This window comes from Tetrao urogallus, assembly GCF_951394365.1.
Source record: "Tetrao urogallus genome assembly, chromosome: 1".
Classification (NCBI taxonomy): Eukaryota; Metazoa; Chordata; class Aves; order Galliformes; family Phasianidae; genus Tetrao; species Tetrao urogallus.
This window is the reverse complement of record NC_136813.1, coordinates 103,799,071-103,816,956: the sequence shown is the minus strand read 5'-3', so window position 1 is coordinate 103,816,956 and position 17,886 is coordinate 103,799,071. Positions and strand designations below refer to the sequence as shown.

General features: G+C 37.3%; 1 protein-coding gene across 2 annotated transcripts in view; it reads left to right on the top strand.

Moving 5' to 3' along the window:
- EPHA6 (EPH receptor A6) overlaps window positions 1–17,886 on the top strand; it is a gene marked incomplete at both ends in the record, with an annotated part of 498,668 nt that overhangs the window by 386,859 nt on the left and 93,923 nt on the right. For both annotated transcript variants that reach the window (XM_079541645.1, XM_079541644.1), the window contains one exon: window positions 1,463–1,648. In XM_079541645.1, the coding sequence (XP_079397771.1) occupies window positions 1,463–1,648 (186 nt within the window). The remainder of the gene's footprint in view (window positions 1–1,462; window positions 1,649–17,886) is intronic.

Below are 17,886 nucleotides of genomic sequence, written 5' to 3'. Positions count from 1 at the left end.
TGTTCAGCATCTGTTAATTACACTCATGCACTTCTGTGATATCTCTGTTTTGAAGCAAATGACAAGCTATGAAGTGGGTGGTTTTTTTTAAATCCCTCCACTCTTCCTGAATCTTACTGGGTTGTAAAAACTGTTTTATTTTGTAATGTAAGTGACAGAGCCTAATAAAATAAAGACTTTGTGACAATATTCATTCTCATCTTATAATATCAGGCAGTTACAATTTTCTGAAGTGGGACTTCTAATCAATCCTTTCTCTTCTGTATTTGGTTTATATCTAATCACACTCTTATAGGATAGAGCTCTCTTATATTCATTCATTCTGTAGTTAACCTTTAAGGAAAACTAGTTCCCACATCACTTACTGCAGTTTATAACAAATTATATCCTCCAGATAAATGTAGGTCTTCTTATGACTCTTTTTGTTTTTCAGCAATTTTGATTCCAAAATGGCTGGGGTATCAAATTTGATTTTGCTATGGAAATACCCTGCAACTGATAAGTGCTTTGACACATTCTTATAAACATTGTTTTTGATTTATTGAATTATGACCCATTGAAACCTGACCTGCAGACATCCAGAGAATATTTGGTATGGGATTTAAATAACTTCTGGGTTGCTCCAAGATCAAAGAAAAGTTCTGACTTCCATACAAACTTAACTAGTAAACGTGTAAAGGGAATACAAGAAGATGTGCTTTCTTCAATGGCCCTTTCTTACACAGAACATCAGTTGAAGCAAGCTTTGGGATTCCTCTCACTACACAAGAATCCTGATTTGCTGAAACTGTTGTCCTTTGACTGTCCAAACAGTGACATAGGCGATTAGTTTCATGTAAGCAATAAAGCCATTTAAATAAATCATATGGAAGTGCTCTTCTGGGCAAAACAGAAGTACATTTTTAAGTGCTTTCTACAACTGAAAGCCAGATATTCTGATATTGTTATGGCATTTGTATTCATATATGTGTTATTACCACGTCCGTCTCAAATATCTGCAGAAAGGTATTTCGTCATCATTATAATTAAAATCTAACCATCATTACATTATTTCCTCATAGCATGCTCATTTATATCACAAAGACTTTGATACCAAAGTTTAGTTTCAAAGTCTCAGTTAAGCAGGATAAACTATGCGATGTAGAGCAGATGATTAGACTGCTGCAGTCCCCATGATCTCGGGGTAGTGGCACCAATGAATGTTGTCACTCATGAACTTGAATATCCAATCCTCTATTTTTATTGAGAAGAAAAGTATCTAGTTCTATGGGCTGTGCAAGTCTTGGGTATTTTTGTGTTCTAGTTTTCTTGATGGCTACAAATAACATAGAGCTATTAAAAAGGACAATTTATAAGACAACTATTGAAGGTTAATTAAAAAAAAAAAAAAAAGTTGTTTATGCTCACTAGTGCAAATGGTTCCTTAGGCATTGTGAATGATCTAACATTTTTTCTACTTAAGGTGAATTTGGGGAAGTATGCAGTGGACGTCTGAAGACACCAGGAAAAAGAGAGATACCTGTTGCAATTAAAACTCTGAAAGGTGGTTATATGGACAGGCAAAGAAGAGATTTCCTGAGAGAAGCTAGTATAATGGGTCAGTTTGATCACCCAAATATAATTCGTCTTGAAGGAGTTGTTACAAAAAGTAAGTTACTGTAATATACTATATAATATACTATAAATAGCTTTTCCTTGGTTTTCCCATTCTGTGTCTTCTAGTATCAATATTAAGAATTCTACAGTTGATACAGGTTGCAGTATTCAGAAAATACATAAATCCTAGGGACATCAGGTACTGCATAGTTTGAGAGCACAGTGAGAAATACACAGCCTATCTGTTTTCAATTAGAAATGTGTTGGTTATTTGTTCTGGCTTGGTTTGATTTTTTTAACTAAAAATCCTCCTCATTCAAATAAAATTGTTACAGTTTTATATGAAACAGCATTGCAGAGTTTGCCTATGGGCAAATGGAATTCAGTAGAGAGAACCACCAATGTAACTGAGTTAACAGTGAGGTCAATTCAGCCTGTAGTGTTTCTAAGATAGCTAGCAGCCATATTGTTCCTCTCCCACAAACGCTCACTGATTCTTCAGTTGAATTTTGCTCATTTTGGTACCAGAAGAGATCAAATTGATATTTTAAAGAAATAAAAATACAAACAATTTTAAACTTACTGCACACTTTCAAGTGATTTACTAAAATTCCAGAATAATCTATGAAAATGTCTTACATTGCAATTGCCAAGAGGCTAACAATCTCCTTGACGTCTAGCATTTTTTTATCTGAGTTTTAACTTTTTTATGAAATACTGAAAAACTGTAAGTATTATATGAAGGTCTTATTAACGTGCAAGTAATTTCTTTAATGCTGACTTTTTGCTGTATTTTATGCTAAAGCTCAGAAGGCATTTTCTTCTTGTAATTAATCATTGCCTCAACCCAGCTATGTTGTTTGCTGATTTGGAATGCTTTCTTATATTTCTCTTTTAAAACGTTGCAGAATGCATCAAGAGGAAGTTTTTGTGTGTGTAAGACAATGATGCCCTCTTACCTTCACAGTAGATACAAAGAATACAAATATTTCTTATTTTCACCTTGTTACAGTATCTAAATTATGTTTGAAAAACACAGCATACTAGAGCACAAAGGAAATTGCATCTCCTGAACTCATGTCCCTGGAATGGAAATTCAGTAGAGTTAAGGGATGACCTTGTGAAAATCTGTCTCTCTCTGGTTCTAAATTAAGATGAAGAAGATCAATTTGTTCTTCTTCACGCAGTATTGCAAGAATAAATTCATTATTGTTTAGGAATGCATGGTTATTAGACTAACAAAATCCATTATGTTGCTCGCTTCTGGAAAGATATGGCTTAGTCTCCATTGCTCTCCTGTCAGTAGCTGTTCTGCTGACAGCAGACAAGAGCACAAGTTAATGCTGACTGAGCAGCATTGGATATCTTTGTTGGGATGCATAAATACACAGAAGCCAAACTGAACTTAGCTCCTTGATTCATAATGAGAAATATAACATCAATTAGAATTTCACCAGCCATCACTAGTTTCACACGTGTGACCGAAATCCGTATGGTAAATGTAGCAATGTGTCTCATCTCCGAAAAATTCTAAAGGCCTTAATTTATGAACATTGTTTAAATCCAATTAGTCGGTGCACACAGCTTCCAGAATAATGTACTTGGCAATGGCATGGTTGTTTAATCTCTGCCACATTTATAAATTTTCTTTCTGTAATGCCTCATCATCAGTCCAGAGAGAAATGCAAATTGCATTAAGAAAACAGAAACAAACAGATAAATCAATGCTACAGTGTTGGCCTGTTTGTTCCTGTTCTACAGGAAAAATGGTTATAGACAACCTTAAGTCAAGAAGTCATCATTAGTAGTTGTGCTTTTCTCTCTGGGTTCAACACACTATTATTTTTTTGGGAATGTTTGCTTAGACGTAACATAACAATATAGATGTAACTGTTATAGTTATATTGAACTCTCAGATGTAAAAGAAAAACTTTGAAAGCAAATGTGGTTTAGGTAGGGCAGGTTTAAAACAACGATTATACAACAATAATTATAGAGTGAAAAGAATACACAAGGTATCAGATTTCACCCTAAGAGCTGGAAAGTGCAAATTATATAAAATGCGAAGTACTAAGTTGAGCAGTACTGCTTTGCTGCAGAGAAGTTAGGAGGCAAGCTGAGCAATGGGCACACGCACTCTAGTATGCTTCTCTTTTGCTTTAATACTGCTCTACTTGTGGTAATTAGAGAATGACATGTCCTTAGCTGGGAACAAAGCAGTATCTCTCTAAATGCTGATTCTAAGACTGTAAAAGCAAACTAGGGACAGAAGTTTCCAATGACTAAAAGGGATGCTATAAAAGTCAGACAGAACCTTGTCCTAGCCAAATTATTTATGCAATGACAGCATGATTAAAAGTTGTTTTCTGTTAAAACTTAGATTAATAATAGCAAAAACTCTTTAAGTGATGTGCATTACAGTTCCACTAACCTATAAAGGCATATTGGATGCAGTAACTTTGATTAATAGAAGTGTAATGCTGTTCTTAGCACACGCTTTCCTCTTTATAACTGTTAGTCATTAACTTCTAGCTGCTGCTAATATATATTGCATCAGTTTGTAAGCAGTACCTTCCATTACAGTGTCATTGACTATTGAACAAAAAAGAAAAGGATTTGATTGTGATAAACAGAAATGCTCTACCAAATCAATAGCTATTGACTGGGGCAATAATGAATTTGTCTGTTCATTACAAACGTGAGCTCTTATCCAGTGCTACCAGCTCAGCAAATGTGAACTTCTAAAAGATACTGTTTCCAAAATTGCTCTGGAATATGTACTGTATACAGCAAAAAATGCTAACCTAAGCTTTCTCAAAAGTAGATCTTCAACAGAATTTTAATCCTCTTTTCTAATTGCATTTGTTCTAACTGAGAACCCTAATTGCAGAGAAACATTGCTGTAGTGCAAGCTCTTGGCTAACAAAGTTCATTTCAAGGACGGTTTGCTAGGCCAAGGCAAACACTTCGTAGCACAGAATCTGGATCAAGTAGTTCACTCATTTTTACTAATCAGAAACCACAAAGGAATCTTTATTCCTCTTTGCTTTGTTTTACCAGCTCTGCTCCTTTCATGGTTTGCCATAAAGGGACACTAATTGCCTTGCAAATTGATTGGAGATGCTTACGCACATTACAAAAGCATTCATGTTTCTCTTTCAAATCGTATCTGTACACTGGTAATTTTAGGAGCTCTTCTTAGGTGTCCCATGGTATGTTCCACCAAGCTGTGCATCACTGTCCAATACTGCTGCACTTTCATGGACAAATAGAAGAAAAATAAAATTTCATTTTCCAGTGCAAACACTTGTAACCAATGCTGATACCTGGGCTACAAAAAAATAAGATGCATCTTCCATATCTACACAGTGATGAAGTTTATTTTGCAGACTTCCCATGAAAAGTTTGTGTAGTAAATACAAGCTATGTTTACAGCAAACATCTGCCAGTATCACTATAGCAAAAGACAAATGAAAAAAATAATCTCTGACTATCGTCACTGTGCTGAAAGAACTCATTGGGGTAGATAGAGCCAGCCAAACAGGAATCCGTGGAGAGTTGACCTTGATTTCACCCTACACAATAGTTCAAAGCATAGCCTTGTCAGTTCTGTGTAGTTCTGTGTCAGAACAAAGTATAAGTCCATGCAAGTTCTTTATTGTAGTCATAATCTTAGTTTGCTCCTCTCCACCTCAGACTTCACCCCAAATAACTCACAATTGTTAACATTCATTTCTAAGGAATTGCTTTGGTTTTCAAACTCTGTATAATGAACTCACACACATCACTTTGACAAGTAGCATCTTTTTAAAACACTGATTTTCTCTCGTAACAATATGTATATTATTGTTTTTCAGGCAAGTTTTCAAAATTAGCCCTTCACAAAAGGAGCAGGACTGAAGGTAGCTCCTAGATTTTTGGTTCTGAGTAAGCTTACATCCTCTTGAGTCTGGCTTTGGAGTGAATATTTTCATCTCCTTAGTTCTCTTCTGACTTTTGCTTCAGTGATGTTCAAATTGTGATTGCTATTGCAGTTCTGAAATCTTTTGTCAGTCATTTGACAGATTAAATTCAAAGTCTTAATCATAGAGCTTCTCTTTAAATTACTGTGTATAATGTGTTTAGCAGAAGAGTCTTGAGGTCCATGTGCCTTGTTCTTATCCATGAGAAAGGCAAAGTGCAACATGATCCTATTTCACTGTAATTTACAACTCTTCATATCCAACTTGTTCTTCATATTTCAAAAGAGCAAGAGAAATCAAGTAATTTTTTTAAAACATTTTTTTTAGTCTCTTTTTTCCCTTAGTGCAGTAAAATCTAATATTGTTCCTTTCTCCCACATATCAGCTGTCTGAGATTCTTAAAAAGACCTCAGAATTCATTTGGAAAGATGATATATTTTACAGTATGTGTTTATTATAAAAGGCATTGTACGTTTGACTGTTGTGCAGAAGGATTGGGGAAAATTCATGGCAGTGTTTGTAACTTTCTTACATTGGTCGTGAATTTGTACATCCAGGAAGCATTACTGTGTTCGGCTTGTTGACAACTTAGCATTTAAGTTGAGACTATTTGAAGATGGCTATATCATGATAGCTTGCAAAATTTGATTAGGATTATTCAAGCGAACATCACTGACTTCTGAAAAGTCTAAACTTCAGAATGGGCAGAAAATATGCAGTGTTAGTAAGTTCCACATTAATATTATTGCCTTGGTTGCAAACTACAGTGTAAGCAATTTTGGATGTTGACATTTGCCACTGTCACTAATCTTGGTACATTGCTGAGGCATCACTGGCATCTCCAGGCATAGATGTGTGTGTTGGAGGCCAAAACAGCCCCGGATCCATCCCTTGAAACCAGGTCTTGCACTGAGAGGCACTTGCACTTGCCTTATGCAGCAGATAAGCCCAGCAGGGTATCAAGGCTTTATTCAACCCTGAATGTATTCCATTGTACTTGTGGACCATATAGTATGATGCAGAGTGATAGTGAGAGCTTTGCTGTATAGTATTAGCCAGTGAGCTTTGTATGGCATTAGACATAGAGCTTAATTTGTCTGATCAAGAATATCATAGCAGTGCCCGTAGTGATACACAAAACAGCAGAATTTCAATTGTGTTGTAAATCATTCTATAAGTGGAGCTGCAAATTTAAATTTGGCTCACTGCCTTTTTTTTTCTTTCTCTCCTGTTCTATAGATAATTAACATAACACATTACTGAGTTCAGTACTTCTATGGTCAGTGAATAAACACAAAAGCCATAATCATCACCATCACTATTAGCCATACTTACTAGATCAATTTATTAAAATATAATCCAGAATAGAGTGTTGAATATTAGAGCTGTGAACATGTCTGCTGTAAAAGAGACAAAGCTAAGTATCCACAGCCTTTTTGCAAAACAGGCTACCATTCAGGAACTTCTAGTCAAAATACATAATCAACATTGATTGCACTAAGCTATTTTTACACCTGCACACATGCACACAAACTACCATGCATTCCATCTGATGAAGGTTGCTTACCAAGAATATACAACAGTTGATTCTCTTAGATGACATATACTTAGGGGAAATTAGCCCTTAAACCTATAAAAATCAAACTTTTCTTATTACAGTCTGAGAATTTTTTTACAGAAATTACAGGGTCATTATGATTTCCCACAATCAATCACTTTCCTGTGTTCTGCTTTTCTGTTTTGCAGCAAGCAAGCTATATATTATAGCTGTCAGCTCTACTGTGACATCTTTCACAGGTTGATAAGCAACGAAGAAAAAGTATGTTGCCAAATAGTCATACAGCTAACATCTTGTTAGCAGCAGCTTAATCTGGCCACGATATGGTATCTTACACAACTAGACTTTTACAATTCCACTTTTATAGGTTCTGTCTGAGAAACAAGATTTTACTTTCTTCAGAACCCTTTGCTTTCATATGTCTATGTTCACTCATATAGTACCTATCTTTCAAGGATATTTAGATGTTTTGATGTGATATGTTGTTCCAGCAGAAAAACAGGTTACAGAAATCATGCCAACCAGCAGCCTTAAAAAAGAAAAAAAAAAAGAAAAAATCTCGCAGCTAAGAAATGGCCAGATATTTTGTCTGTTTAAGGAAAAGCACAATCATCAATTTACATGATTAACATTGTGATTATGGTGATCCTTACCTTCCGCTAGCAAGCAGGAAATAATTAAATGTGTAACTCAAATTTAAGTATGTGTGGTATTCAGAAGCAACCACTTTTGGGTTTTATTTTGATTTAATGTTACCCTCTCAGATACACTTCTGTGGTCATTTACTGCTGTCTCCATTGATCAGCTTTGTCTTCACAGAATTTGCTTTGCCTGGTCAGAGCTCCAAGAGCTCCTCCCATTTCAGTGTCTTTCTCAGATTTTAAAACATATGCTTAGTTCCTGTATCACAAGTCATTAAGGGAAAAACAGAATAGCAATGAAAGTCTTGGGCCATGCTGTTTGTATCTTTTCAGGGTGACAGTAAACCAACTGAAGACAGCTTCCCAGCTGTTACCCTAGCTGTGCAGTTATTTCATCAAAAGTGGAAATCGTAATACTCTGTCCCAGCTATGACCAGTCTGGGATATGCATTCATAACATTACAGAAACTCTTCTATCTGAGAGACCTATTTGACACAAGGAGAAATTATGCTGGTGTGGTGTTTGTTCTTGGCAAATGCATGCAGGTTGTTATTTACTACATTGTCACTTTCCAAGTATTTGCAATCATTCTGATTTTTTTTTCAGTTCTTAGAAGTGAAGTTAGTTTGACTAAGTCCTCTGTATCTCCTTTTTAAAGCAATGCATTGGTCGTAAACTTCATGAGGCATCACTTGATCAAGTAAAATCGAGACTGGTTTAAGTCTTGAAACTTATAGCTGTCTTATTATGAAAACATATGCAGACCAACAGAAAGGAATGAATTAGAAATCAAATCGCTATTACCTCATGCAAATGCTGTAGGTATGATCTGTTTCATCTTTTCAGTTCATTCTATTTACAGAATATAGCCAGGACTTTGTTCTATCCTTCAGGGATCATCATAGCTTAGCTGTACGTCGGTAGAGGATACTTAATTCAGTTATTATCTGGTCTACTTGATTAGAAAAACAGAAAAGCTAAAACACTTCAAAGACATACAGCTATATTCATTGCAATGACTGATTAAAATTGACCTACAAAAACCTTTATTTCTTACAACTTCAGCTTTGCAAATTCAGCCTAGACCTTTGAATGCCGATACCAATTCCTCTCAAATACAGCTTCCTCAAAGGTGCCAACAAACCAAGGTTGGAAGATACAATTGCAAAATCTTCTGCCCTGCTCAATCATGTGCTCTTTGAAAAGGACAGAAAAGCAGGCAGCAGTTTTTCTATCTTGTCTCAGAGTCAAGAGGCTTCTTACTGTTTCATGTTCTACTGAATCCAAACCGATACTGCTGAAATGATTGGAGCAACGTTGGTTTTAAAACCGGTGACAAAGAAGAAGCACACACTGAGCTTTTAGCTAGTTTTAAAAGATGGTATGTTTTTTCTTCTTTCCTTCATCTATCAACCAGGAAATGAAAAGTGGTCTCCACCTCACTACACATACATTAAGTGGAGATGGCATTAACATTTGAACTCAAAGCATTTCAAAGACTTCCAGCCTCAGAGACTAGGTACTCATTATAGCAGTTTAAAAGATATTTTTCTTAAAGACTTCAGGAGTGTCATGAAACATCCTGGGTCATGTCTCATTTTTCAGCTGTTTTCTGTATAGTCTTGTTCAAGCTTTCGTTAATTGTTCACTGATGTTTTTCTGTATCCAAATTCAAATAGTGTCTTACACTATGTAACATAATAAAACCCTTCAGTGTTAAGGCTATACAATAGGTCTGTGTTTCAGAATGGAGCTGTTGAGTTTGCGGCTGCAAACTGTAAAATCAGGCATGATTGATAAAAATGCTAAAAAATGAAATGGGTAATGTTCTTGAATTTCTAAGAGAGACTAAGTGGTGTGACTGGGGAGAATACTGAGAAAATCAGAAAATAGTAAAACAATGAATTACTATAGAAACACTAGGAATTTAGTAGTTGATTTTAATTTGGAGCACATTAACTACAGAGTATGGATGATAAGACATTTGAGTTAGTGCAGACTGTAGTAATCAAAACCAAATCAACATTAGAACCTCTGTGCTATTCACTGCCGAGAAGAGAATAATTTTATTTTCATAGAATCACAGAATCATAGAATGGTTTGGGTTGGAAGGTACCTTTAAGATCATGTAGTTCCAACCCACTGCTATAGGCAGGGACACCTTCCACTAGACCAGGTTGCTCAAAGCCTCATCCAGGTTCACCTTGAATGCCTCCAGGGAGGGGGCATCCGCAACTTCTCTGGGTAACCTGTTCCAGTGTCTCACCACCTTCACAGTAAAGTATTTCTTCCTGATACCTAATTTAAATCTACTCTCTTCCAGTTTAAAGCCATTTCCACTTGTCCTGTCACTACATGCACTTATAAGAAGTTATAATCAACGGATCCTTGGTGTTGAAAGGGACTATTAAAGGTCATCTATTTCAACTCCCCTGCAATGAACAGGAGCATCCACAGCTAGATCTGGCTGCTCATACTCTGATAAGGCTTGGCCTTGAATGTCTCCAAAGACAAGTCTTCCACCACATCTCTGGGTAGCCTGTTTCTCACCACCTTCACTGTAGAAGATTTTTCTCTTATATCTTATCTAAATCTACCCTGTTTAAGTTTGAAACCATTTCTCCTTGTCCTGGCACTACAGGACCTACTAAAGAGGTTGTCCCCTTTCCTGTAGCTCTCCTTTAGATATTCAAAGGCCACTATCATGTCACCTTGGAGCCTTATCTTCTCCAGGCTGAACAGCCCCAGCTCGCTCAGCCTGTCCTCATGGGAAGGGTGTTCCATTCTTTGGATCATTTTTGTGGCCCTTCTCTGGAAGTGTTCCAACAGGTCTACATCTCTCCTGTACTGAGGACTCCACATCTGGACACAGTACTCAACGTGAGGCCTCGCCAACACAGAATAGAGGAGCAGGATCACCTGCCTTGACCTGTTGGCCTGGCTTTCAGTGCAACGCAGGATACAGCTGACTTTCTGGGCTGTGAGGGCCCATGCTGGCCCATGTCCAGCTTCCCATCCACAAGTATCCCCATATCCTTTTCAGCGGGGCTGTGCTCAACCCTTTCATCCCCCAGCTTGTATTGGTAGTGAAGGTTGCCTTGATCCAGGTACAAGACCTTCCGCCTAGCTTTGGACAGCTGCTCAAGCCTGTCTAGCTCCCTCTGGATAGCATCTCATCCCTTAGGCATGTCAACTGCACCACACAGCTTGATGTGATCCACAAACTTGCTGAGGGTGCACTCGACCCCACTGTCAGTGTCACTGATGAAGATATTAAAGAGTACTGATCCCAGTACTGATCCCTGCAGGACATCACTTGTCACCCATCTCCATCCATAGACTGAGCCATTGACCACCACTCTCTGAACTCAGTGCTGCAGTCAGTTCTTCATCCATTGAGTAGTCCACACATCAAATGTATATCTTTCCAGTTTGGAGAGAGGGATGTTGTGAGGTACCATGTCAAAGGTCTCTTCCCTTGTCCATTCGGGCAGTGACACAATCATAGAAGATCACTGGGTTGATCAAGCAGGATTTGCTCTGGTGAAGCCATGCTGGTTCTCCAATATCGCCACCTTGCCTTCCATGTGCCTTAGCATAGCTCCATGATCTTTCCAAGCACAGAAATGAGGCTGACAAGTCTGTAGTCCCCCAGGTCATCCTTTTTACCTTTCTTAAAAATGAGTGTGATGTTACCTTTTTTCTATTCACCTGGGACTTTACCTGACTGCAGTGATATTCAAATATCATTGAGAGTGGCTTGGTGACTACATCAGCTAATTCCCTTAGGAACCTGGGATGCATCTCGTCAGGATCCATAGAATTCAGTTTCCTTGGGTCATGAATCTCATCTTCCTTTACAGTGGAAGGGGTGTTGTTTCACCAGTCCCCTCCTTCCAAACCATTCGAGGGCTGCATGATGCAGTTAAGAGAAGACTAGGGCAGAAAAGTTGTTGAGTATCTCTCAATCTGTTATCCTGTATGTTGTTACCAGCTTACCTGTATCACTCATTAGGGGGGTACAACCCTCTTGGATTTTCCTTTTCTGGTTGAGAGATCTGTAGAAGTCTTTCTTGTTCTTCTTGGCAGTCCTTGCCAAGTTTAGTTCAAGTTGGCCTTTCTGACCCCATCCCAACTTATTTCTTCTTGACACAGAAACATAGATTGGAATTTTCCTACTACAAAGTAGCATAAGATTTTAAAATTTAACACATTATTGTGGAAGAATATCTATCTATTAGGTACCTGCTTAATTTAAATAGTGATTATATCATCAGAAAGTAGAAAATGGTAGTCCTGATATAAAGTTATGGTAATGTCTGGGGAACTTGAGGAACGTACCAGGGAAGAAGAGGATATTCTAAATACTGTTTAGAATATTTAGTTTCTATGGCCCATGGTGTAATGTAGTCAGGCCTAATGCCTGATTGCATCAGAGTATACTTATGTACCTTCTATTATTTTGTCCTACCATTAGTCTCTTAGTTTCTAGCTGTAGTTCTTGATGACCAGTTACTTGAAGAATGGAAGTCACAATAAAGCTATTGAAGGCTGCAGTGATATAAGATTTTCTACCAGGTAGACTGTCAAAGGGAAATACATCTCTATATTTTTGTGAATTACTGTAGGTTCTTGATAATAAGCTAAGAAATGTATCTGGCTCAGGGTATAAATTTTATCATAACAGGTTTTGCCATCATGTTGTTCCATGATCTTTTGTGTTAAGATCCTTAACTAAGACTGAATTTTTGTGGGAGAAATCTAGATTAGATATCAAAATAATAGAGATAATTTGATACTTCTGTACAGTGGGGAGTGCTGGATCTAGATCCATGTCTAATAGCCAAGAGCACAGCTTCTCTTTACAGTGATACGATGAAAAATGAAAGATGGAAGACATAGTCATGGTAATTGTTAGGTCCACATTGTTTGAAGTAGATACAGTTACCTCTCTCACTGTCTTCCCTAAATTCAAACTTACTTGACTGTATCAAACTAATAATACATCCCTGCTGCTTTTGATTTGATACAACGTTATTCTCAGTATATTATCTTAATGCTGCCCAGAGTTTGCCTAGGACTGAAGAGTTCTTTACCATCACAGTTTGGTTTTCTTTGATTTTTTGGGAAAGCTCACTGCCTTAAATGTGTGGAGAAAATACTATAGGAGCCTTTAGAACTCTTCCAGAAAAGCTGTACCCCTTCTCTGGATCACTTATCTTTAAAAATTACATTTGTTTGTGTGTATATGAATGTGGAATGGAATAATACAATTTTTCTTTTTCTGTATTGCTTGGACCTATCAATTGACTTTGCCCAATTCATGATGAGACAAGACATGCAAGAGCAACATAGGTGATCAGTTCTGCAGGACAGGCTAATAAATAAGAAGAAGGAAAGGTCTTCACATTTACCTGAACTAGAGTAAGAAAGAGCCTCATGATCAATATCTCATCACATTAAAATAGAGACACCATCATATCTAGGGAACTGATAGCTATGATAGTGGATGTCCAGGTCTCAGGCACCTTCTGTCTCATAAACCTGTCTCAATTTGTATTGTAGTCCTTACAGCAGCTTAAAGGACACATGTCTAGGCTGAAACATGGTCTCACAGGCTGAAACATGGTCTCCACTAGGCAGCAGGCTCATTCCAAGAAGTCTGTTGCAATCCAGACTGAAACCTTTGTAAGAAATGTTGCTGTTCAGGCCTCTGGCTGCAGGGTGCCTGAGCCTGCTTCTGCCCCCGGAGAGTGGCAGGGACTTCACCTTTGCGAGGTGTGAGCAGGTGGACCAGCTTCTCAGCCTGGTGGTGGAGCTCAAGGATGAGGTGCAGAGACTTCGGACCATCAGGGAGTGCGAGCGGGAGATTGACTGGTGAAGTGACTCACTGGCTTACCTGAAGGAAGGGCCCCAAGAAAAAAAGCCCAGACAGTTGGTGGACCCCCTACCCTGTCACAGTCAGACAGACCTCACTGATGAGGAAGGTTGGAAAAGAGTCCCGACTCGGTGTCACAAGAGACACCCCCGCCTGCCTAGCTCGCCTCCACAACTCCCTCTAAGTAACAGGTTCCAGATGCTGGAAGTTGAAGAGGAAGTGCCTGGAGAGGTGATGCAGGATCAGCCTAGGAGAGAGCCCAGGGCGGGGCGGTCACCCCCACGCCTTGAGACTGCCTCTGATAGTAAAGAAAGGAGGGTGGTTGTGGTGGGTGACTCCCTTCTCAGAGGCAACAAGACTGAGATATCTTTAGTAGCAGCTTCGTATGGAGAAAAAGAATTAAAATATGGATTGATAATCTCATATAAAACATCTGATTTTAAATTTAACAGAACGAAAAGGAAAATAAATTGGTTATTTACAGTATGCTCACCTTTCTAATGCAAGGATTGCTATAAACAACTTGTAGTTCTAGTACTTAAACTGATGCAGAAAGGAGTCAGAATGGAAGACGAAATTCTTGAGAAATACCAGCTTGTTATAGCAAACAGAAGGTAGATCAGTCTATGTATCTTAAACCAGACGCATCCAAGTACAACAATCTAAGCAACTCCAGTTGAGACATGCTTCCTAAGCAGAGATTAATTCTGCAGTGTACAGAGCTAAAACGTGCTGAAAGTGACAATTTTCAGTAATTAGCAGGAAATCTTTGAGATTTGGAAGTGGAACAGTCATATTATGCAATGAAAATCTGCTCAGACTCATTTGATTTATAGGCTGCTGAGTTGTGCCATGTGCTGTCTGTGTTCTGCTCTGGAGAACAAGCAAGAGCTTTAATAACAGAGGTTTGCACTGAGCAACACATCTGCATTTTACTTCTTTGTGTTGCTCAGCTTTGCAGCTCTAGCCAAAGCAGATAAGTTGTTTTTTGCATCCACGATTCTAGCACCATTGACAAAATCTACACAAACAGCATCATTTTGATATAATGTTAATCTGTAAGCTTATTCAGAATTTATTCACTCAGCCCATCACTACGTTCTTTGTATATTCCTGACCCCCCATATTCCTTTCCTTACTTTGCAGTGAATCTCATTGTACCCATTTCACAATCTATAATTATCCTTCTGATTCTTAATACATATGCGATTCAGGTTCCATATGAATAAATAATTTAGATGCAAACTGCCTGGGATACATTCCAGATTCTCGATGTTTTGGTTGGAAATACAGTTTGCATGAAATATTGCTTCTTAAATCTTATAGGTCTTCACAGATAGATACAGCCTTGTCACTGTTTATAAATCAGTAGCGGGAGGAAAGACTGTTGAGGAGGCACTCAAATGAAAGAGAGATGCCGTGTGGAAAAAACCCATATTTTTTAAACACCATAATTAGTTGCTGTGAGTTTGCAGAGTATTCAGTTTTAGTATGTTCTCTCCTTAATATAAGCACAAAACACTAATGGTAATCCTGTAAACACATTTTAAAATGGAAATATATTCTGACATTCCCAAATTGATTCATGACTACATCAGTTGGTAGATACTGTCATTTTTCTACTAAACTTTAACAAGGTAGTTTCTACTGAATAAAATTTGAAAGTAAATAAGTTAAGCTCATAATGAAGTAGGAATCTGAAACAAACTACCGTACAGTTGCTAGAATTCACATAATTGATTTCCTTTCTTCCTGAAACAACAGAAGCTTATTATTCTTCCTAGAATAACTTACCCGCTTTGGAAAAGAGTCTCCACTTTTCCTTTTTATACTTTCTTCTTTCAGTTGTAGGTGAGTACCATTCTTCAACATCCAGGCATTGTTTTTTGCAGTTTTAGGTAACGTTTGCAATTTACCTCCAATTTTCAGTGAATGTTTTTAGAAGCAAAGAAAAATATGACCTTTTTGCCTATTTAAATGCTGACTGCCCAATGTTCATCCTGCCAGAATCACTGTTGCCAAAACTAGCATAACAAAAATCAGATTACAGATGTTCTACTTAATGGCATCCATCCTTCTACACCAAGTGAGCACTGAGATTGAGTTGTCCTCTGAATGCACGATATCCACAAAGCGATCATAACAAGCACAAATTGTCTTTGGTCACTAACATTTTCCAGAAATGCAACCAGAACTGCCCATGCATATGCCAAAGTTCATCAGATAGAGACAGAAGCAGCCTACAGCTTGGCTTCTGACACAGTTTATCAGCTGTTTGCTGGGATAACTTCTTTGAGTCTCGTAAGGTTTTTAAGAGACTTTTTAATCTAGCATATAGATTTATAAATGTTGAACCTATAATACAATATAGTACACTTCCTTAACACCAGTGAACGTGTTAGCATCACTGGTTTAAAGGAGTCAGTGTTTGTGATGTAAAGAAAAATCAAACCTTGGTACTTAATTTCAGTAGTATTAGTGAAATATGAATTGCTTAATCGTATGATCACTAAATAGTGAATGGAATTATAAATTGACATGATCATCATCACATTCTTTTTATAATCTATGTTTCTGTAACAGAATGTATATCTATTTTTTTTTTTTTTTTTGTCAATTGACTCTTTGGAAATTCAGCCCCAAGTTCTTTTTCATAACTGAAAGCAGCGTGTCCTCAATTGCTTTCTAAAAGTGGAGAGTGTTTATCTCCTACTCCTTGTTCACACTGACAGCCTAGAAAAGCAGAAAAGTAGATGATCAGAATTTTAATTGCAGAATTGCAAAACGTTCAGCAAGTTCAATCAATATATCTATCCTTGCATATTACGCATGAGAAGCTGTTTTACTCATTGCATTAAAACCCACTGCACTTTTAAAACATGAAGCTAAAAATTATAATCTTTATAATCTTTTTTTTTCATGGAAATGCCATTAGAAAGAACTGGAAATCTAAAACTTCTTAACCATCCTATTTATAAGATCTCCTCAACACATCCCATGAGAGGGGATTCCTGTCTTGAATGATGAAGAATTCCATAGTTTTGGAACTCTCGGTTTTACTGAGGATCTTTCCTTCCAAAATCATGGAAACAGAGTAGTCAAAAGAAAACTGAAATGAAAATCCTAATACGGAATGATGCATACAAAATCATTCACAATGGTTCAGGCTTAAGTTGCAGGCTATGTTTTCTACATCTTGAAAGATCTAGTTCTGAAGTATTTTGCTTCCAGATAATTTGATGATACATGCATGGCCATGAAATCCAAATGCACAGCATGCAGTGCATAGAACAGCATTCTGACTTTGTACATATCTATAAATATATAAGGATTTCACTGCTCTTGTTTAGGATTGTACAAAAGCTCTTTTCAGTTTAAGGACTGACTAAAAAATACTTACTAAATAGACAATTTAAACTTAGATTGTTTTATCCTGTAAAAGAAGCACATTATTTCCAATTACTGTTCCATTAACACTGCACAGATGATCCAAGACCACAGTTGTTATTGCTGTTAAAAGCCTTAATCATATTTATGTTACCATACCAGTCTTCTCAGAGACCAGGACATCAGTGTGCACTGACATTTGACACATCGCAAAACAAATGGCTTTAAAGTATTTGCAGAACTCTTTTCAAGCGGTTCTCTCTCTTTGGTTTCTTGGTGGTTTTTTGTTCGTTTGTTTGTTTTTCACTCAAATTGCTGTTTGTCCAAGAAGGGAAATTGAATTAGATGCTAATATTTCACTCAAATATTTCGTAACTTTCATTTCTTCCTCTATTAGAAATGTAAGCTTCTTCAAGCATTTGCTTTGCTCCCAGAGAAGTCCTAAGTAAAGCCAAACCTTGCTATAGCTGGGATTTTCTAAAATAGTACGCATTCTACGTTCTGTCAGTATTCTTAAATCTGGATTTATTTCAAGCTGCCAATCAAGAAATAAGAGAAAGGTTAAACTTGTGAGGACTGGAGACCTGAACAGCATCTTTGCCCTGCAACGTGTTTTGTCATCCTCACATTTTGCTCATTTCTAGAGAGATCCTATAAAATTGATTCTGGAGCAGAGATGTACAGAACTGATGTAGAAAATTGAGCCTTTTAAAATATTTTCTGACAAGAACTAGGTCAAAGTGGTTCTTTCAGAAATTATGCCACAATGTGTGAATGACTTGTTATTCCCAGACCAGTAAAATTAAGAAAATTCAGAATTAAAATCAAACTGAGATATAAGCCTAGCGAATCATGGAAATGCA